General features: G+C 40.9%; 1 protein-coding gene across 2 annotated transcripts; it reads right to left on the reverse strand.

Annotated features, from left to right (window-relative positions):
• Positions 1–7733: 7733 nt before the first annotated feature.
• LOC147627092 (uncharacterized) lies at positions 7734–12160 on the reverse strand. Of its 2 annotated transcripts, XM_086815664.1 has the most exons (7): positions 12085–12160; positions 11557–11681; positions 11174–11451; positions 10782–11069; positions 10327–10644; positions 9202–9334; positions 7734–9109 (listed from the first exon to the last, which is right to left on the reverse strand). In XM_086815664.1, the coding sequence occupies exons 3-7, from the start codon at positions 11225–11227 to the stop codon at positions 8184–8186; spliced, it is 1719 nt and encodes a 572-aa protein (XP_086671790.1). In that variant the 5' UTR covers positions 11228–11451; positions 11557–11681; positions 12085–12160; the 3' UTR covers positions 7734–8183. The 2 variants fall into 2 exon arrangements, with proteins under 2 accessions (XP_086671790.1, XP_086671789.1); XM_086815663.1 differs by having other exon boundaries at positions 11557–12160.
• Between the last annotated feature and the right edge of the window lie 10721 nt (positions 12161–22881).

Consider the following 22881-nt stretch of genomic DNA (forward strand, 5'->3'; position numbering starts at 1 on the left):
AGTAGAAAAAACAAGTACATGTGTATGACCACCAAACTACCACAAATATAATACAAAAGATAACCATCATTAACCACTAAGACGTGAGAAGGTGGGGTCAGGCTTGCATCACCACACAGACCAAGCCGTCCCCCCTACTGCACCAAGGGTGGGTCGAACGAGCCCTCTTGGCTCTTACTCTAATGCACCACGCCACATGTGGCTCCTACGACTAAACCCATCCACATAACCTCAAACCTCAAAAATAGGAATGAAAAGCTACATAAATGAATACATGAAATCGCACCCAAGAAGCCATTGAAAGCCTGATGTCCTTGTTCAAGAGAAGGTGTCGTTGAGTCACTCCATTGCGGGGCAACCAACTCTTCCTTGGTACTAGCAACCTCCTCCCCAACCTGCCTTTGGCTTGCCTTACTAATTCTTCTCCTTTTTGGGCTTGTGTGCAGTAGAATTGGTTCACTTCACCTCAAAATCTGTTGAATTACTGAGTGGCGGTCTTTACAAATCCCTATAATTAAGAAGTTGTGTAGGGTGGAATCCTAGCTGTTAACGTGCCCCCACCCGGTGAGCAAAACATTGTCCAGCGATCCTCGCTTGTGGCTACCTCGGGGGGAACTCAACTAGCAAAGGACCGCCGTGCACTTGTTTAACCACCTCATCTCTCTCCACTTTGGATAATCTATATGGCGGCTTGTTAATGGGCCTAGCATTAGGCTTAATCTCTATCCCATGATCGATGTCTCTTTTCGGTGGTAAACATTTAGGCATGTTGAATATATCCTTATATTCATCCAGCAACTTTTGCATGCCCTTGTGCACTTCCTTCTTGATGGCATCATTGCTCTCATCCTTGCCAAGATGTAATGCATATACGTAACCCATCTTCTTAAGCTCTCTCTTAAGTTGAGATGCATTGATCAAAGTAAGATTTGATGCATTCACTCCCATGAATGTAATGCTCCATTCACCATGCATAAACTGCATAAATCTTTGCTTCAAATTCATAGTGAAAGAACCAAGACTTGAGGGCCAATCACACCCAAGAACCATGTCGATGGCCCCTATATCAAGAACAAGCAAATCAACTTTGCATGCCCTTGTGCACTTCCTTCTTGATGGCATCATTGCTCTCATCCCTTGCCAAGATGTAATGCATATACATAACCCATCTTCTTAAGCTCTCTCTTAAGTTGAGAGGCATTGATCAAAGTAAGATTTGATGCATTCACTCCCATGAATGTAATGCTCCGTTCACCATGCATAAACTGCATAAATATTTGCTTCAAATTCATAATGAAAGAACCAAGACTTGAGGGCCAATCACACCCAAGAACCATGTCGATGGCCCCTATATCAAGAACAAGCAAATTAACTTTGTATGCATGCTCCTTTGAGAGTTCCAAGCTTACGTCTTGACACATCATTGTGCAATCTATTTTAGCCCCATTTGTCACTTGAACTTCATGAAAAGTTGCCAAAGGTATGGGCTATAATTTGAGACCACACAATGACTTCTTTTTCACAAAGCTATGTGTACTTCCACTATCCACCAAAACATGAGCCACTCTACCATTGACTTTGTTCTTAAACCTGACTTCTTTTTCACAAAGCTATGTGTACTTCCACTCCACCAAAACATGAGCCACTCTACCATTGACTTTGTTCTTAAACCTCAAAGTTCTTGCACCCTTGCATCTCGCATAAGAATCATGTGACAAGGTACACAAAGTTGGATTTACGCTTGCATCCCCAAAAGTACACATAGGCAATCCATCATGATACTCTTGCAAAGTGCCACTGAGATCAAAAGGAAATCCCCCCTCAAGCACATAATCATCATCACTTTCCAAGCATTCATTGCAATGTTGACAGTGATATTTTTGTCTTTGCAAGTTTTGAAATGCTCCTTGTTCCACTTTTCACCACATTTGTAGCAAAGCCCCTTATTCCTCAACTCATTAATATGGTCCTCCTTCATAAACTTACTTTTGTTGACACCAACATTGGGTGGTTTTCCATCCCCACTTGAAGCCTTAGAAGGATTTAACCCAAATCTGAAATTCATCTTAGCACCACCACCATAGACCATTGGATATCTAGGAACAGTGGGAGTTGAAGAAGCATCTCTTGCAAACTTCCCAAAAGTTGGGGCATTCAAATCAGGCCTACCACCACTTCTTGTCGGCCCTCTATATGTATATCTGTCTTCATAAATATCGGCATACATAATAGCTTCTTGGAAGTTATTAGGCCTTTGTGCTCTTACATCCGTCCCAATAGTTGGTTTGGACCCTTGATGTATTTAAGCATCTTATACTTATCACTAGATCCATCCGCATGAAGAATAAGCCTCAAGAACTTTTGTCTGTAGTCCTTGACTTTGCCAAAGTCTTGCTCCAAGCCGTCCCATTCACCAATCAGCTTGTCATTCCTCAACTTGAAAGTAAAGGCATTTTGCATGGCATCCTTAAAAGCACCCCATGTGGTAATCTCATAACCATTGGCATCCTTAAAAGCACCCCATGTGGTAATCTCATAACCATTGGCATGCAAGTGTCGCCACCAAGTGTGTGCATACCCTTCCATATGGAGTGAAGCAAAGTACACCTTAGCACAATCACTTCTTGGGTTTATCTCATAATAAATATCAACTTATCAACCCATTCATCATATTCCTCATCATTGCTTGATCCTTCTCCTTTGAATTTTGAGAAGATAACCTTATCCTTGATGCCTTTTTGAACTCATCATCATCTTCTTAGACATCACGTATGTGTGGCCTCATGGGTGGGTCATCATGATCCCAAGATTCATCCACATGTGTAAAATTGAAAGCCACATGCTTCTCTTTTACATCATCACGTGATGTAGACGGAATGTGTGAAGGCAAACTCCCAAAAGATAATGATTTTGGTGGCAAATTTTCTTTATTTCCCAGTTGCACACGCTCATTGCTACCCAAGTTCTTGTGTTGATTGAAGAAGACTCCTAGTTGTTGTTGTGAAGGATTCAAGCCTTGTAGGTAATTCTTCCACCATAGCTCTTTGCTTGTGGATGGAATCCCCCTTGAAAGCTTCAAGCAATGACATGTGATTCCACTTCATACTTTCAATCAAAGTGGCTTAGTTCTTGTTCATATTCTCAACCAAGATCCCAAATGCATTAGCTTGTTGGGGTTGATTTCGGTCAATTGATTGAAGCATCATACACATCATTTCAAGCATTGTTTGTGTATTATTGCTTGTTGGTGTCGTGTGCACACTTAGGCTAGCATGCCCACTTGCATTCACATGAGCTTTGGTGATCGGCTCATCATAGTTATTCTCCAATCCCTCATCTCAATTTCCATGCCCTCTTCATGTGCAAGCACATTACCCATATTTGCAATCTCTTCCATTTCTTCAAGTGACACCTCTTTGGTCTTTCAAGGTGTACTTGGCACCATAGCTGAAAATGGAAAATTGGGTGTAGGAGGCTCAAAAGTTGTCAAAAATTAGAGATCTTGAGCTCTATTAGCCCTAGATGCATACTACCCAACTATGCCAAAACAGTAGAATTCCTATATGCCCTAATATTCTCTATTTTAGGGTTTCTATCACAATGTTGAAAATGAAGAATCGACCCTAAAACCTTGAATATAGGTCAGAATCTTGATTGGATAGGCTAGATGGATTGCTAATGGCTAGTACTATCCACCCCCGAACCACTTTACTTTAGTCAAAGGCTAGGCATTCTCTTTTTTGACTTTTAGGTCAAAGTCAACTATGTTGGTGACCTAGCAAACAACTTCCAAATCAAGCGATTTTTGGTTTGTTAGGAAGCTCATGATATATACTAACCACCCATATGCTCAAACGTCAAAATTGATTTGATCTTGATGAGATTGGAGCCAAGTTTTGACCTAGCAGACTCTTGCCGATTGGGAATGTAATCGGTGTCGGAATCGGGCACTTGAATCCTCCAAATGTAGCTCTTGGATAGTACTTTCAAGCTATGTAAATCACTTTAAAACAGTTTTGGATTGAATTTGTGTTTTGTGCTACTAAAAAATTTACAAAAAATTATCAAAATTTTGGCATAACCTCCTTTGTATTTGTTGCCAAATCTCAATGAATCAAAGCATCAAATCACATAGCCAAAAGCATAGCGTCATAGACTATCCAATGCCCATGGTAAATGCGTCCAACCATTGTCACAAATTTTCTCAATCTTAGTGATTTCTCACAGCAAAACCATGCATGTGTCCATTGCTAATCCTTGCATTTGCATTTGCCAATGGAAGTATTACCACTTGGTGATGATCAATTTGATGCAACACATTCATGCGCACCTATCCTGGCCAAGCACTTCTCACCCCCTTACCAAGTTTCAATCCGAGAGGCAAGGGTTGAGGCCATGTCTTCACCACCTTGTACCTAGATCCCTTTCTCTACTGCTTTCCCACACGGCACTCATGGCATGGAACGTTCATGACACACTCCCCCTTGGCCTCTCCTTCAATGCCAAGGATACTCTCACACACATCTAGATTCTACAAATGAATGTGTAGGAACAATGTGTGTGAGATGTGAATGTTTCAAATGAAAGATTGTTAAGCTTGCTTACATGTGGCACTTATAATTGCATGCCCAATCAAAAGATCTAATACAAGAGTTTAATGTTATTGAGAGGTTCAATAGGTTTCCACATCTATCTTGCATGGCTCCAACTCCGTTGCTTTGTTGATCTCTTCAATTGGCTTCTTCAAGGATAATGTCCATGCATTTATTTATGCATAAAGATGCCCAAAATCAATAGAAATTGACCTCAATGATCATAGCTTCATGCATGAGATTCCCAAGACATCAAGCAATATATGGAAAGATTAAGGAGATTAAGAGGAATGAGATTATGCATTGGCTTCAATGAAATCCCCAAAAGAAACCCTAATCTTGAAGATGTCCCAAAAAATCCCATTCTTGTTAAGAAACCCTAATTTCTTTCCCATTATTGTGCACTAAGGATATGGATGAGTAAATGAAATCCATATGTACTAGTCTAATGCCCTAGATGCCCAAAAGTATAAGTACAAACCTTAATTTTCCAAAAAAACCCTAATTTCCAAGAAGATGCCAAAATTCATGCAATATAAGTGTAACAAAGCATTGAGAAGATGAATCTTGAAGTGAATTTCCCAACATGTGAATTAAAACCCTAATTTTCATGGAAAACCCTAATGCCAAGAAACATGAGAAATTGAAGCATTGAAGTGAAGTATGACTTGCTTACACCTTGGAGAGTAATTGCCAAGCATTGGAGTGGGCAACATTGTGAATCAAGAGCTCCAAATCATGAAACGATGCATATCCATGGCAACCTGATGAGCGCAGATCACGATCATAACGACCTCCATGTGAGCTCAAAATGAAGCTCTTACTTGTCCCATTCATAATCCTAAGCTTTGGCAAGCTTAAAGCATAGGATTGGAGCACCACAACCCTCACAAGACCAAGCAAGAAGAGGGAGAAGAGAAAAAACGTGAGCCTATGAAAATTTTCCTAATTCTTCTCCTAATTGTGGTCCTATGTATCCTAAATTTTGCTCAAATTTGGTCCAAATTTTGACCAAGATCTACTAAAAGTTGACCAAAATCTACCAAAATGGACTCAATCCAAGGTCTCCATCACTCTCCCATGTCAAGAAAAATTTTCTAGCCATGAAATAGTTTAAAAAAATCAAGAAAATGCTAGAAATGGATCGAAGGCATGGCTCTAATACCAATGAAAGAAGGATAAGAAGAGAGAGACTTGTTAACGTGAAGTCGGGACCATAAGACATCGTTTACATGGAGTCCATACATGGATGAAGGTCACCACGAAAGCTTACATGAGCAAGGCTTGACTGATATTGAGTAAAAGTGATAAAAAGTGATTATTTACAACTTGGGCTTATAGTTGTCTTATAGACCTTTGGCCTCTTTTCACACGTATTAATACCTTGGCCTCCACATTGGGCCATGCCCAAGACCCATAGTCCTTTAACAATTCAGGGAAGGCCTCACAGCCTTTCACAACCAAGCACCATGGGGCCTCACAGCCTTCCGCAACCAAGCACCATGGGACCCAAATCTCTGTCACCCTGCACTACATTGAGTCCTACCACCCTACATAAAATTCAGGGAAGGTTGAGATGTAGGATGGGTCACATCACCAGATTCCTCTCACCGAGAATCTTGTAAGAAGAGCCCTACATCTCTTGGCCACCACATCCAAATTCCATAGTGGGAAGGGAGAGCCATGGCCAAGATTCAGCACTTGATCACCAAAAGTGGTCTCAATTCTAATGGGACTAAATTTGAGGACATTATATAGTCCTCCAATGGATGCCACCAAATTGTGTGCTCACTTTTCTCACTCACCGACTAGGTATCCTTTGCCATCCTAGCCAAGTTGCTTTCCAGCCAATCAATAAAGCAAGCCAAAACCTTTATTGAACTCTAAAGCTCATGCAAGAACCCACCAAGCGAGGTACATTGCATCCAGCTATTGACAAAGAGTGCCCCCACCCCATCCAGTCCATTCTCTACCTATGATAACCCCAAGTCCTAAAGAGATACAAAAGGTAAACATTCCACAACCCATCCGTTTCTTCACCAAGGCCAACCATAGAGAATACTTCAACCACCACTACATTTCTCAACCGCAATCACAACCTCCCGCATCCACAACCCCTATTTCCCAATGCACTCAAGAAGAAGCCCCTCTTGGCTCAAGTGATATGTTTGAGCCCCAAGACTTCTTTGCACACTGGACCCACATCCAAATGAGGTGCATGGAGTCCAAGCCAAAGATGCCCATCAAAAGAGTCACCAAGTGAGCCATGACTAAGCTCTTCCCACCCTCCCCAAATCCATCACCCACTCCTACATCATCCTAACCTCCACCACATCCACTTTGGTCAACCTTCCAACCTTGAATTTCAAATACGTAAGACAAGCTCTTTCCATCTGTGTTCAATCTTCAACTTACTCAAGAAAGGAATCTTTTAACTCATGCACTTAGGGTAAGGGGAATTTTCAATTTGAACAAGGACAAGTCTCAATGGAGATAACAAATGAGAGAATCATACAAGAAAAACTTCCAATGAACAAGTCTCAATGGATATCAACACTCAACTACATGTACGGGTAAGTGTATATAAATGGTGAGAATACTCAATGATCTTGTAAATAACACTCCTCATGTCTTCATTTACATAATCTTTTAATTGTTATAGGACACACAAATTGCAATGTGACACATGTTTGTTAGTAATGGATATATTTATAATATAGCACAAAAAGAATGAGTTGTATATACCTATAAAAACTTATGCCAATCACGAGACTTTAGGACACACAACTTATTGATTCGAGTATATGAGCAATTTGTGCTTCGATTTTACATATTGTGAATACCTTTATGGAGGTGTAGCACATGTGCATTCAATGCCATTTTTCTATAGTAATGCATATGGCTATATCAATACATTTTACTTAAGCACCACACACGCACGCACACACACACACACACACACAATGGCTCATATATGACTTTAAGAATAAAAGGGAATACTATCCAAGGTTTCAACGAGCAAGGCATAATCAATGTCAAATTGTTCATTAATGCATATTCACACTTGTCACTCTAAGTGATGCAATTGGGACAGTAAGATTTGTAAACTACTCAGTGAATCTTTGATAAATGGGCACAGCCTTAACCAAAAAATAGCTTATTATTGCCCTAAAAAACAGAAACCTAGTCTTGCTTTTTGATTTTCGCTAAAATACAGTTTGCAAAGTTCAAATAAAGCAGGAAAGAAATAACAGCACATAACATCAGACAGAAGACAACCCGACATAGAGCTGCTAACAGACAAGTGAAAGATTTCAAAGTTTTGTGGATGCCCTGAATGCCCTTCATGTGGATCCTAAGTGAAATTGAAATGTTCACTAGAACCTCAGCATGGTTTGACGGCAAACTGACAAGGCCTACCAAACTTGTCCACTAGTAACTGCTAAGCTGCATAACCCAAAGAAACCAATCTACAATTCAGCAAACATAAGACAGCCATCCCATTCATTGTAACCTCTGTCAGTTGCACAAGGTCTGTGAGGCTCCAGTACAAAACAGGAAAGGCCAGTCTCCTTGTTAAGTTTTATTCGCCTACGATAGTATATACCTGTACACACCTCCCAACAGTTTCCAGGCACCTGCAGCTATCAGCACCCAGAAAAAGGCCCAGATTACACCAAAAAAAGCTAATGTGAAAAATCCCATGCTTGATCCCTCCGTAGTCCTCCTTTGACCGCTAAAAGACAAAGATCTAACAAATGTTCCCTTCTTCTCAACCTCTGATAAGGAGCAGCTCATACAAGATGGAGGCAAGCCATCTCCTGGGCATGTGCATGTAACAGAGACCTCATCTACACCCCTGGCCATAACACATATTGAGCCGACTGGTGAAACAGCTTTTGGAGACAAGTCTGCAGCTGATGCTGGCAAAGTTGGAAGAGAGTCCAAACAGCTCAAAAAGATACCTAAAGGATTTGAAGTATGCTTCCCTTCCCCCTTAGCAACACTCTCAGCTTGTGCATGCACTTCCAGTGGGCTTTGACTGGTTGAATTCCCTGTATTGGTTATCCTGCTCACAGGCGGACTATCCTGAAGGGTCACTAAAACATCTCCATCCTCTTTGCCTGTTAATGCAACTTGCACAGGTTTCAGTTTGGCGTCCCCCTCATTGAAACTGACACAATTTTCAATTTTAAAAGGTGTCATATGGTTGTTCTCAGTGCAGTTCACGTCTGTGTTTTTAGTATCCCCATCTGTACCAAGATTATCTGTAAAAGATAGCACTGCGTCATAGTATTGCCCATCTTGCATAACTAAGCCAGTGTCGTCCTCCTTGAAACCTTCAAATTGGAACAGTCCTCTTTGTATGTTTTCAGCCAAAAAGTCCACATCGAAAAACTCATTTTCACTGGCACTAAAAGCATTCAATTGCTCAAAGAACTCTAAAACATCACTATATTCTGGTTCTTCAATTGTGTTGGTCTGGCAAGCTGCACCTAACTCTTCATTGTATAAATCTGCATTCATATTAACACAGCAAATTATTCCAGCTTCCCTGTTTCAGATGGAAAGAGCATACAATGTAGAGAAATCATAAGCGAGTATATACCAGCATTTGACATTAAACTTTCTAGCAAGTTTTCCCTGACAGCTTGGCACTCGGAATTAAGATTGTTAGTAGTCACAGATGATTGCATCGGCATATAAAGCCCAGCCCCTGTAGAAGCCTCCACTGAGCCCACCTGAAAAGAATTGTGAGGGTTAAGAATTGCTGTCAACTTTTCATCTCATAAGTCAGAACAGCACTTCATTTCTTCAGCTTCAATATGAAAATGGTGCCTGCATAGATAAAACCAAATGCAGCAAAGGGTTCATGCATAAAGATATTTCACCTTAGTAGACAAATCTTCATAGAAAACCATTTAACTGAGTTTCTATGACTTCTCCAGAGGTGAAGAAAACTCAGCCATGCTGAAGGCGCTAGCACACGCGCGCGCGCACACACACACACACACACTAGCTGATGGGCAAATTGCATCGCTTTGGATAGAAAGAATTAATAACAACCAGCTGGCTGCAACTTGGAGGAAGACTTCAAGAGAAATCTGTATGTCTGCTAATACCTGAGTAGACAAATCTTCATAGAAAACTATTTAACTGAGTTTCTATCACTTCTCCAGAGGTGAAGAGCAAACACAGCCGTAATAAAGCACACACACTAGCTGATGGGCAAATTGCATTGCTTTGGATAGAAAGAATTAATATCAACCAGCTGACTGCAACTTAGAGGAAGACTTCAAGAGAAATATATATGTCTGCTAATATGGCAGGAAGATATACCTAAGTTGAAATTTTCTCAAACTTAACAAATGGTAGATTAAACAAAATGCACTCCCAGAAAAAGGAATCTCATTCAATGCACCCAAAACTTAACTTGTCTAATGATACCATATGCTAATTTCTTATGCCCGGTGTTTTTCTTCTTGCTAAACCTCAGCTTGTGAAACTACATTTCTTAGAACTCATACTTTGTATGTGCTGCAGAAGAATATGATATTACACTAACAGAAAATAAAGAGGTATAGTTTTTTTGTATCATTTCTGCCCTTTTTGTGGGGTTTTTTTGGGTGGGTTTAGATCTTTTCTCACAAAGCTGTGTCTTCATGATTGGCACATAGCAACGTAACAGAAAAGAAGGCTGCATAAGAACAGGTGAGTGATTATCAACACTAACCTCTGGCACAACTTGTTGCTTTTCATGCATTGCATCTCCAGATGGCAAATCTTGGCATTGAGGATGATGTCCAATGACATTAGACACATACACTTCTTGCTGCTGTTTCATCAGCAGGTCATCCAACTCCAAAAAATCTCCATCCCTAGAAGTTTGGTGAAACCTGGAATCCACACCTGCATTGGAATTGTGGTTACCACCTGTGGACTCTATCTGGTCAGCACCCACACCTCGGGCCACAAGGTCATACATCTCTTGCAGGATTTTGTCCTCCCCTTGCAGCATTTCTGACACCATTTCTTCAGGTGAATCTGCAGACTGCAGAATGCAAAAGGCCATATAAAGCCTAAAACATAGGGAGAGTACTTTTCTGTATTAACAAACCCCAACTCACAAATCAACTGCCAGCATCTGCTCCAGCAATTATACAAGTAGATAAGAACACCTTAATTTACCTCAAAATTGCCAGGCTGGATCTCTGAAAATGATGGTCTCCTTTCCATCATGTTCACTCCACCAGACACTATCTGATTTCCACAAATGTCAACAGGACTTCCAACAAATTGAAGAGTTCGGGTACTAGGCCCTGCTTCGAACGGATCAGGTTTGGAATAACTGCATCCATCCCCTTCCACTGCAGGTAAGGTCTCCCAGTCCTCATCTTCAACAGGCGCTCCATATTGCTCTCCATTTTTGGGGCCAGGCCCACTCTTTTGATATATTCGACAGAGCACAAAGCCATTCTGCAGGCAAAGAAGTATACATTGAATATAAGATAAATAGAAGAATCATAATCAATGAGGCATGCAATCCCATTTCTGAAAAAGCCACTTGAAATGGTAATCACCTGTAAAGCATGTACTCTCTCACATTCCACATCATCGAGCCGGTATTCATGCATGACCCAATTGGTCCTCTCCCCTTTGGGTGCCCGACCAATGTAATAAACCAGGGTTTTCTTCAACCCCACTTTTCTTGAGACCGAGGATACTGACCTGTCTTTTCCAGTGGCCTTCCAGTAACCTTTCTCTGTTGCCCTGTTAGTGCGAGAACCATTTGGATACTTCCTATCCCTAGGATTAAAAAAGTACCATTCCAGGTCTCTAGTCTGGAGTATAGACTTGTCTGTAACCAGCCAAATTTTAAGAAAAGATGAGTAATAATTTGTTTCCTCCTTTTTCTCTTTAAACTTAATTTCAAGGACAAACCAGAAACAGAGACATAGCATACCTGGAAGATCCCACGGGTCGTACTTGTACAGATCTATCTCTCCTATGGCGTCAAAATCGATTCTTCGGCCGCAAACTTTCCGCTTCAGGTAATGGCTTACAAGCTCCTCATCAGTAGGATGAAACCTGAAGCCAGGTGGAAGGAGGAATTTCCCCATGAGTGAATACCTGTGAATCTCTGGACAACAAACAAATTTCACAATTGCCGCCTATAAATGGTCGGTATTACAGTAAAAACCCTTCCTTTTTAGGGCTAGGGTTTTGCTTTCCAACTGCTGTGCCAAATGCTAACATACAATCTGCGGCAGTCAATCTGTTTTGCAATTGAAAACCAGAGCAGAGAAAACTTTTTACTGATGGTTTTCCTTTCCAGATGCAGTGCCAGAACCCTAGCAGAAGGCTTCTGCTGGGTTATTTGTCTTTCTACTATCTGATCAATGCTGTGCAACCCATTTGTGTGCTTTTGGAAGGCCAAAGCTGTTGTTCTGACGTATACAAATACACTATATGGTTGTCAACTCCCACTTACAATCTGATGAGACCCTTGCCGGCAAGCAAAACTCAGAAAATAAAGTTCCTCCGTCAGGATAGCCGCTGCCTACGTTTCTGTCCTTCGCTAGCATTTGCAGAGCAAGAGGGAAAACTCTCCCCCTCGCTCAAAGACCTGTAAACAGTTTATAAAACAAAACATGTCGGAACTGAAAATCCACAAAGACATCAACGTATTAAAGAAACAGGATTGAGGGGGAGGGGCGAAAAGGAAAATTTAACTTTCTAAACCCTAACCTGGTGTTAGAAACTCTAATTACTGGTTCTCGAAACCCTAACTAATGGTTTTCGAAAACCTCACCTGCTGGATTTCGGGACTCTACATACAGACTTACCGAAACCCTAGTCAGAGCCTGGCTATGGCGGAAAGGAGACCCTAAGTAATAGTTTTCGAAACCCAAATCAAAATCTGATTTCAAAACCCTAAGTGCGAAATGCGTTACAGAACTGAAGAAACCATAGATACAGAGCTGATGAAACCCTAATTGCTGAGCTTCGACATCTCTGTGCCAGAAGCAAAGCGACATAAGAGAAGAAATCCAAAGAGAACAAAACTTACCAGGAAGCTGAGAAGAAGAAGCAGGGGGGATTCTTCTTGTATTGGCTTTCTGTGTTGCTTTTTCAGCTGTCATCAAATCAAAGACTATGTCATATGCACACATACATACGTAAAGTGAAAGTCAGTAAATGTTGATACTAAATTATGGATATTACTAAATCTTCATACTAAATTGTGTATATTACTAAATTATGGATATTACTAAATCTTCATACTAAATTGTGTATATTACTAAATTGTAAAAGTCAGTAATTTTATGTGGTTTTTTGAATTAAAAGTTAGCATCTTGGCCATCTCCAATTGACTTGTCTCGATTGTAAAACCCACATTGTGGACTCTCTCAACATAGTGCCCACCATTCAAACGTTTACATCCCCAGCATAGAGAATTATAGCTACTCAAGTAGCAACGTGCGAAAAAAAAAAACGATAGTCCACGAAGTAAGTTCTCTTATCTCCATCTTTACAAAGGCCACACAAATAAATAGAGATACTTCTTTTCGCCAATGAATGCACAGTAGTGTGGTTGTGGGCCACTTGGTTACCCCACCTGGTTTGGGAGGACGAGGTTGCGACTCGCGAATTGGAATTCACTTTTCACATTGTTCGTTTGTGATCGGGCTGGATAGAAGCTGTGCGTGAGCTGGGCAACCGGGTGGGCCTTCCTCTCAAACATGTTCTAGATTGTGGGATGGCAATTGTGGGAAGGCATCATACAAGGGAGATTGAGTGACCTTTTGGCACATGAATGTTAAGTTTCGGCAATAAGCAAATGCATGTGAAGCCCTCTTGGCCATTCGCATCCATCATATGTTGAGCTCTACATCACCAAAATGTTGACCATGTGATGGAAAGCTCAACATCCATGACATGTTGAGCTCTACATCACCAAAAAGTGTGAATAATGGGCCATTTTCTTTTGATCTAAGCAATTTCCCCATTCTCCATTTTTACACTTGTTGATGCCTAGAGTTATGTACATTGTGCATTGGCAGCTTATCCATAAAGTTAAATGAGTGGCCCAGAGGCAAGGTCGGTTGGTCAGTGTAAAGTGTTCTACATACATGTTTGTGTCTACAACACATGCACACGCACATAGAACACACACATGCACATAAAATACACATCCACATTGCATATACATACACACACATGTTCGCACACATACATAGACACATGCATGTACACATTCATGCACGACGGGTGAGTGCATGCGTACATGCCATTTTTTGAGGTCTTACACATGCATGTGAAGAGTTGCCACATTATAAATGCATCAAATGTTTAATGCTACATTAGACAAAAACTTGCATCCATCATATACAAAATAACATACTTAAGATTCTTAAAAGCATATTAAATACCACATGTTTGGGATAGAAATTGCTTAGTAATTCTCTTGAGCCATTTGTGCATAAGCACATCAATGTGCACAATCCATAAAATCTTTGTTTCTACCAAAAAATTAGTTAACAATAGCACTTTCGTAATCTAGTGCAATTCACATGTAACACATCCTATTGTACACACACACACACACACACACACACACACTCTTACGCACGCGCACACACACATCCCCAATTTACACATTATGCTAGCACATAATATAAACTTTGAAAACAAACACAAATTAGTGCTTGCATAATGTGTAATGTGTAATGTGTGTGTGCACGTGTGCATGTGTGTGTGTGTGTGTGTGTGTGTGTGTGTGATGAAGTGCCAAAGCTAGAACACTATCACTTGGCCAAAGGGGACCATGGGCAAGATTATGTAAAGGGGCCAAGGGCCAAAAGGGGACCATGGGCATGGCCAACTACTCATGGAGAAGCCAATGAAGATGATGTGAAGGACCCAAGGGTGTCCTTGCTTCACATACCCGCCCATTGTGCAGGATCTCACATTCAAGGGTAACTTCCATAATCACCTGGATACACCTTTCGACATGGCCAAAATCCATCTAGTGAATCAACACATGGATCACCTATTTACTTAGTGACCCGCGGCACACCAAAGGAGGCTAGCACTTTATCCCAAGGACTACCCAGCCATGTAGGCCACATAGGAGTCCAACCCGAGTGCCTATCTCCATAGTGATCACAAAATGTGGTGGGAACATATGGTCATACCCAGAGAAGTCTACATTGATCCCAAGTACATGCCAATTAAAAGAAGGTGGTCATAGCACAAGTTCCTACACATGGAAGGAAAAGGGCCCCTCTACAACTTCCCATACATTGATGGCCCCAAATCACTTGCCACCATAGAGAGGTAGCTCCAAATGAAGAACTTTAACGACCTCTACTACTACACCAAGGTTTCGGACCCCCGCCATAGTAGCCATATACCGGTTCTTCTAGCTCATCATCCTCATCCTTGGATGTATGTATGTATGTATGTATATATATATACACATACATACATACATGTGTGTGTGTGTGTGTGTGTGTGTGTGTGTGTACACACACACATATATATAGCTAGGATATATATATATATATATATATATATATATATATGTATGTATATATCAATTGGTGTGTGTGTGTTCTATACACTGTTTATGTAGAATAAATGTATGTAAATCTAGTACTAGGAAAATAAATGAGAAAATATGAAGAACACATGATACTGTAAATTACACCATTGAATTGTATTTGACTAGAATGATATATATATATATATATATATATATATATATGATTATAAATTAGTGTTTGTTTTTCTAGCACCCGTATAAGTGTTGACTGCTTGGATAGGGTAGAGCACTTAGATTCCAAGAGTGCACAAGTTCAGGTTTAGGAAAAGTGATTTGGGTTCTCTTCATTACACATTGGGGTATATTGTGCCCCACCAAACCCTTACATCATTGTGCAAGGTTGGTGTAATGGTCTACGATACACCAAAAAGTTGGCGTGTGAGGTTAAGTGATATGGTTCATGTTTGTAGATGGATTGTATTGGTGATAAGGTTTAGATAGCCCTAGGGATAGGTAGCTTATCGAGGTTGCATGGAAGGTATAGGTGATGTATAAGTTCTTCATGCCAGGCCTACTTGCTTATCGAGGTGTCATGGGCCCTTCAAATTCAGGCAATTAGTAGAAGCATCCTACACCCTGTGATTGGCAGAATGAGCACCAAAACCACCAAGAAATGATGATTTGCATGGGTAGATTGTGTTATGGGCCTTCATGGCATGAGATGATATTATGCCCCGATCTCACAGTGATCATGATGCCTATAGTAGAGATTTCTTTGACTCTTAATTTTGCTTTCTTCAACTGTTTGTTCATGTAGTAGCTTGTGAAGCGGCACCCTGGGACAAGGATTTTGTACTGACTTGGACCCATAAAGGATTTGAAAAGTAATAGATAGGACTCGGCATGGGGTGAGACTTACCAACCTGCATTGGTTCTAACCATTGGTCCTCGTGATGAAGGGCTTCCTGGAAAGCTATTGAGACCGGATGATCGGTGCATGATCTCAAGAGCATCCAAAACCAAGTATTTGGCATGTCTTTAAAGGTGATCAATGTGTGGCTACGGAAGGATCTATTTGCTGGCGAAAGTTGAACCTTCATTGAGGTCAAAGACCAATAGCTTTTCGCGTGTCCAAGGATGAGGATGATGAGCTAGAAGAACTGGTATATGGCTACTATGGCGGGGGTCCGGGACCTTGGTGTAGTAGTAGAGGTCGTTAAAGTTCTTCATTTGGAGCTACCTCTCTATGGTGGCGAGTGATTTGGGGCCATCAATGTATGGGAAGTTGTGGAGGGGCCCTTTTCCTTCCATGTATAGGAACTTGTGCTATGACCACCTTCTTTTAATTGGCATGTACTTGGGATCAATGTAGACTTCTCTAGGTATGACCACATGTTCCCACCACATTTTGTGATCACTATGGAGATAGGCACTCGGGTTGGACTCCTATGTGGCCTACATGGCTGGGTAGTCCTTGGGATAAAGTGCTAGCCTCCTTTGGTGTGCCGCGGGTCACTAAGTAAATAGGTGATCCATGTGCTGATTCACCAGATGGATTTTGGCCATGTTGAAAGGTGTATCCAGGTGATTATGGAAGTTACCCTTGAATGTGAGATCCTGCACAATGGGCGGGTATGTGAAGCAAGGACACCCTTGGGTCCTTCGCATCATCTTCATTGGCTTCTCCATGAATAGTTGGCGGGTGGTGCTTCATTGAGTTTTGGCCCGCAAGGAATGATTCGAGGATGAAGGGGTTATGGATGTGGCTGATGAGGTGGTTGAGTTGGGGGAGAATCTCTAGGCTTTGGGGATGAACTGTGGAGGAAGTAGGGGTTCTCATGGACAATGGTGCAGATAGATTGACAAGAGGGTTATGAATGGGGTGTAGAGTTGGACCAATTGGAGAGCAGTGGTTAGGCTAGCTTCGGATGGCGGGGTCGATAGATTGACAAGAGGGTTATGGGTGGGGTGTAGAGTTGAACCAATTCGAGAGCAGTGGTTAGGCTAGCTTAAGAAGCGGTCCTTGTGGTAGGGGTTGGGTTTGCCTCTTGGGTCTTTGATTTATAACCCAAACTATCAAAAGAGTAAGCCTGATTGGCTTCTAGGGCTTCTTCCTAGCACTTGACTCTTGCTCTTGCCGGAGTATGTGGTGCTTGGAAGTCTTGGCCACATGGCCAATAAGCTCAACCCACTGATTTTAAAGTACTAAAAAGTCATGGGTTGGGTCCAATGGAATGAGAGCCATGAGAGACCACTCTCTAGCATCCTCGGAGGTGGGTATGATAGAGAGTTTGATTTCTTCTTTGCCATTGTATTGAGGAGTTCAGTTTTTTGAGATTCGGTTGAGTTGCTCTTTGGATTGTCCATGTGTGGGTGCAAAATTAAATTACATTATTGGAGAATCGAGATTAAGGGTTTATGTTATGGAATTAGGTTGTTAATTGTATTTCAACCATTGGGATGGTGATAGCTTCTAATGGGTGTTGCCAGGTTGAACATGAACAAATACATGATAAAGCAATGATCCCTCTACAAGTGTTATTACACAAGCTTTCTCTTAAGAGTTTTCCACATCAGGGTTTAGCTCATGTCTTATTGTCACCCTTATTTTAAGACTAACCTCGAGCACCCTCGAGAGAGTTGCACAAATCTTGTGTTAATCTATTGTGATCTTTTTTATGCTACAATAGCATTAAGGTAATGTGGAAAAGAAATCAATTTCATTTCACTAAGAGAGAGTTTCCATACCACTAACATCTACAAACAGGTAAATGCTAGAGCCTTGGTAGAGGTAGGGTACTATAGCCACACACATACCAATAGCACCTAAAGACATATAGAACTTGATGCACTACTTACATACATAAGAGACTTAAGTGATTGCTTCAATTTTTTTTAAATTGTGCTAATGAGCATTTGTGGCTAATTATAGGACCTTTGCAAAGATACTTTTTGCATATAAGTTAAGGAGCAATTATTATTTGTGAACGTAGAAACATTTGCAACTTGCAATAACAAGAAGAATCATATGCTACAACGCTTGGAGACAAGGTTGGTGTTGTAGATGTTCATCAGACTAAGGTTAATTGAAGATTATTAACGCTCGAACAAACACAAAGATTGACTGGGCTTGCCCACAGCACGCGCACGCGCGTGCGTGCGTGTGTACACTGTAACAGCCGTGGTCTGCCGCTGACTAAATATCGCACGTGTGTATGAGAGAGAGAGATTTCGGTCTTCAGTATTCGAAAATTTCAGAAACCCTACACCGACCCTTATCCTAACCCTTGAGTCATAATTCACATATGTATATGTACATGTACATTATGTATATATATATATATGTGTGTGTATGTATGCATGTATGCATGCATGTATATATCACATATATATATATATATATACACACACACATGTATGCATGTACATATGTATATGTTTATATGTACACACATATATGTATATATTTATGTAGCTATGTAAACACATCATATATATATACACACACACATGTATGCATGTACATATGTATATGTTCATGTTTGCATATGTGCATCCTATATTGTATGTATGTATGTAAACACATCACATATACACGTGATTTTTATTTATGTTGAATAAACTACAAAATGTTGACCAATGACCACCAACGTGAGACTAACTCTAGCAAGAGCGCATTTTTGAAGATTTGATGCAATCTTTTGCTGCAAGCACAAGTCTTTGTGACGAAGCCTTGGTGGACTCAAATACTCTTGTGCAAATGGTTATATATGTCTTTTCTCCTAGGAGATTTCTTTCAAGAAAATTCAAAGGCTTATAAAGAATTGCTTTTGATACCATGGAAGTTTTGACAGCTATTACATCACACACATTCAAACTATAATTAAAGTGAAGAAGATGACCTCATCGATGAGATAAAGCAAGTACAAAGAGTCTCTAGCTTGCACATGAAGACTCTAGTTTTGATTAGAGAGGATAGCTATTACATCACACAGATTCAAATTGCAATTAAGATGAAGAAGATGATCTCATTGATATGATAAAGCAAGTGCAAAGGGTCTAGCTTGCACGTGAAGACTCTAGCTCACACACAACTAGAATTGCAAAAACGACACAAAATAATCATCATAAAGCTCTCTCTCTCTCAGGTCATGAGGCTTAATGTATGTGATTAAAATAGTGGTGCCTATGTATGTATTAAATGTAGAGTCCATGTGGATATTCGTGCATGGGCATGGGGTGAAAGCTCCTTCCAGTGAAAACTCCAACAGAGAGATTTTTTCGACTCTTTTAATTTCGCTTTCTTTAACTCTTTGTTCATGTAGTAGCTTGTGAAGCAGCACCCTGGGACAAGGATTTTGTATTGACTTGGACCCATAAAGGATTTGAAAAGTAATAGATAGGGCTCGGCATGGGGTGAGACTTACCAACCTGCATTGGTTTCTAACCATTGGTCCTCGTGATGAAGGGCTTCCTGGAAAGCTATTGAGACCGGATGATCGCTGCATGATCTCAAGAGCATCCAATACCAAGTATTTGACATGTCTTTAAAGGTGATCAATGTGTGGCTATGGAAGGATCTATTTGCCGGTGAAAGTTGAACCTTCATTGAGGTCAAAGACCAATAGCTTTTCGCTTGTCCAAGGATGAGGATGATGAGCTAGAAGAACCCGTATATATGGCTACTATGGCGGGGGTCCGGGACCTTGGTGTAGTAGTAGAGGTCGTTAAAGTTCTTCATCTGGAGCTACCTCTCTATGGTGGCGAGTGATTTGGGGCCATCAATGTATGGGAAGTTGTAGAGGGGCCCTTTTCCTTCCATGTGTAGGAACTTGTGCTATGACCACCTTCTTTTAATTGGTATGTACTTGGATCAATGTAGTTCTCTAGGTATGACCATATGTTCCCACCACATTTTGTGATCACTATGGAGATAGGCACTCGGGTTGGACTCCTATGTGGCCTACACAACTGGGTAGTCCTTGGGATAAAATGCTAGCCTCCTTTGGTGTGCCGCGGGTCACTAAGCAAATAGGTGATCCATGTGTTGATTCACTAGATGGATTTCGGCCATGTCGAAAGGTGTATCCAGGTGATTATGAAAGTTACCCTTGAATGTGAGATCCTGCACAATGGGTGGGTATGTGAAGGAAGGACACCCTTGGGTCCTTCGCATCATCTTCATTGGCTTCTCCATGAGTAGTTGGCTGGTGGTGCTTCATTGAGTTTTGGCCTTGCAAGGAATGATTCGAGGATGAAGGGGTTTGGATGTGGCTGATGAGGTGGTTGAGTTGGCGGAGAATCTCTAGGCTTTGGGGATGAACTGTGGAGGAAGTAGGGGCTCTCATGGACAATGGTGCAGATAGATTGACAAGAGGGTTATGGATGGGGTGTAGAGTTGGACCAATTGGAGAGCAGTGGTTAGGCTAGCTTCGAAAGCGGTCCTGGTGGCGGGGTGGATAGATTGACAAGAGGGTTATGGGTGGGGTGTAGAGTTGAACCAATTCGAGAGCAGTGGTTAGGCTAGCTTAAGAAGTGGTCCTGGTGGCAGGGGTTGGGTTTGCCTCTTGGGTCTTTGATTTATCACCCAATCTATCAAAAGAGTAAGCCTGATTGGCTTCTAGGCTAGCACTTGACTCTTGCTCTTGCCAGAGTATGTGGTGCTTGGAAGTCTTGGCCTAAAAGCTCAACCCACTGATTTTAAAGTGCTAAAAAGTCGTGGGTGGGTCCGATGGAATGAGAGGGTCCATGAGAGACCACTCTCTAGCATCCTCGGAGGTGGGTATGATAGAGAGTTTGATTTCTTCTTTGCCATTGTATTGAGAAGTTCAGTTTTTTGAGATTCGGTTGAGTTGCTCTTTGGATTGTCCATGTGTGGGTGCAAAATTAGATTACATTATTGGAGAATCGAGATTAAGGGTTTATGCTATGGAATTAGGTTGTTGATTGTATTTCAACCATTGGCATGGTGATAGCTTCTAATGGGTGTCACCAGGTTGAACATCAACAAATACATGATAAAGCAATGATCCCTCTACAAGTGTTATTACACAAGCTTTCTCTTAAGAGTTTTCCACATCGGGGTTTAGCTCATGTCTTATTGTCACCTTTATTCTAAGACTAACCTTGAGCACCCTCGAGAGAGTTGCACAAATCTTGTGTTAATCTATCGTGATCTTTTTTATGCTAAAATAGCATTAAAGTAATGTGGAAAAGAAATCAATTTCATTGCACTAAGAGAGAGTTTCCATACCACTAACATCTACAAACAAGTAAATGCTAGAGCCTTCGTAGAGGTAGGGTACTGTAGCCACACACATACCAATAGCACCTATAGACATATAGAACTTGATGCACCCGCACACACGCGCGCGCGCGCGTGTGTGTGTGAGAGAGAGAGAGAGAGAGAGGGGGGGATTGATTGTAACAGCCGTGGTCTGCTCTGCTGACTAAATATCGCACGTCTGTATGAGAGAGAGAGATTTCGGTCTTCAGTATTTGAAATTTTAGAAACCCTACACCGACCCTTATCCTAACCCTTGAGTCATAATTCACATATGTATATGTACATGTACATTATGTATATATATATGTGTGTGTGTGTATGTATGCATGTATGCATGCATGTATATATGTATGTAGCTATGTAAACACATCACATATATATATATATACACACACACACACACACACACACACACACACACACACAAGTATGCATGTACATATGTATATGTTTATATGTACACACACTTATATGTATATATGTATGTAGCTATGTAAACACATCATATATATATACACACACACACACACACACACACACACACACACACACACACACACACACACATGTATGCATGTACATATATATATGTTTATGTTTGCATATGTGCATCCTATATTGTATGTATGTACGTAAACACATCACATATACACGTGTATTTTTATTTATGTTGAATAAACTACAAAATGTTGACCAATGACCACCAACATGAGACTAACTCTAGCAAGAGCGCTAAAGATTTGATGTAGTCTTTTGCAAGCACAAGTCTTTGTGACGAAGCCTTGGTGGACTCAAATACTCATGTGCAAATGGTTATATATGTCTTTTCTCCTAGGAGATTTCTTTCAAGAAAATTCAAAGGCTTATAAAGAATTGCTTTTGATACCATGGAAGTTTTGACAGCTATTACATCACACACATTCAAACTATAATTAAAGTGAAGAAGATGACCTCATCGATGAGATAAAGCAAGTACAAAGAGTCTCTAGCTTGCACATGAAGACTCTAGTTTTGATTAGAGAGGATATATTACATAACACAGATTCAAATTGCAATTAAGATGAAGAAGATGATCTCATTGATATGATAAAGCAAGTGCAACGGGTCTAGCTTGCACGTGAAGACTCTAGCTCACACACAACTAGAATTGCAAAAACAACACAAAATAATCATAAAGCTCTCTCTCTCAGGTCATGAGGCTTAATGTATGTGATTAAAATAGTGGTGCCTATGTATGTATTAAATGTAAAGTCCATGTGGATATTCGTGCTTGCATGGGCATGGGGTGAAAGCTCCTTCCAGTGAAAACTCCAACATAGAGATTTCTTGGACTCTTTTAATTTTGCTTTCTTCAACTCTTTGTTCATGTAGTAGCTTGTGAAGCGGCACCCTGGGACAAGGATTTTGTACTGACTTGGACCCATAAAGGATTTGAAAAGTAATAGATAGGGCTC

This window comes from Cibotium barometz, chromosome 21, assembly GCF_041138505.1.
Source record: "Cibotium barometz isolate CiBa-2024 chromosome 21, ASM4113850v1, whole genome shotgun sequence".
NCBI classification, from domain to species: Eukaryota; Viridiplantae; Streptophyta; class Polypodiopsida; order Cyatheales; family Cibotiaceae; genus Cibotium; species Cibotium barometz.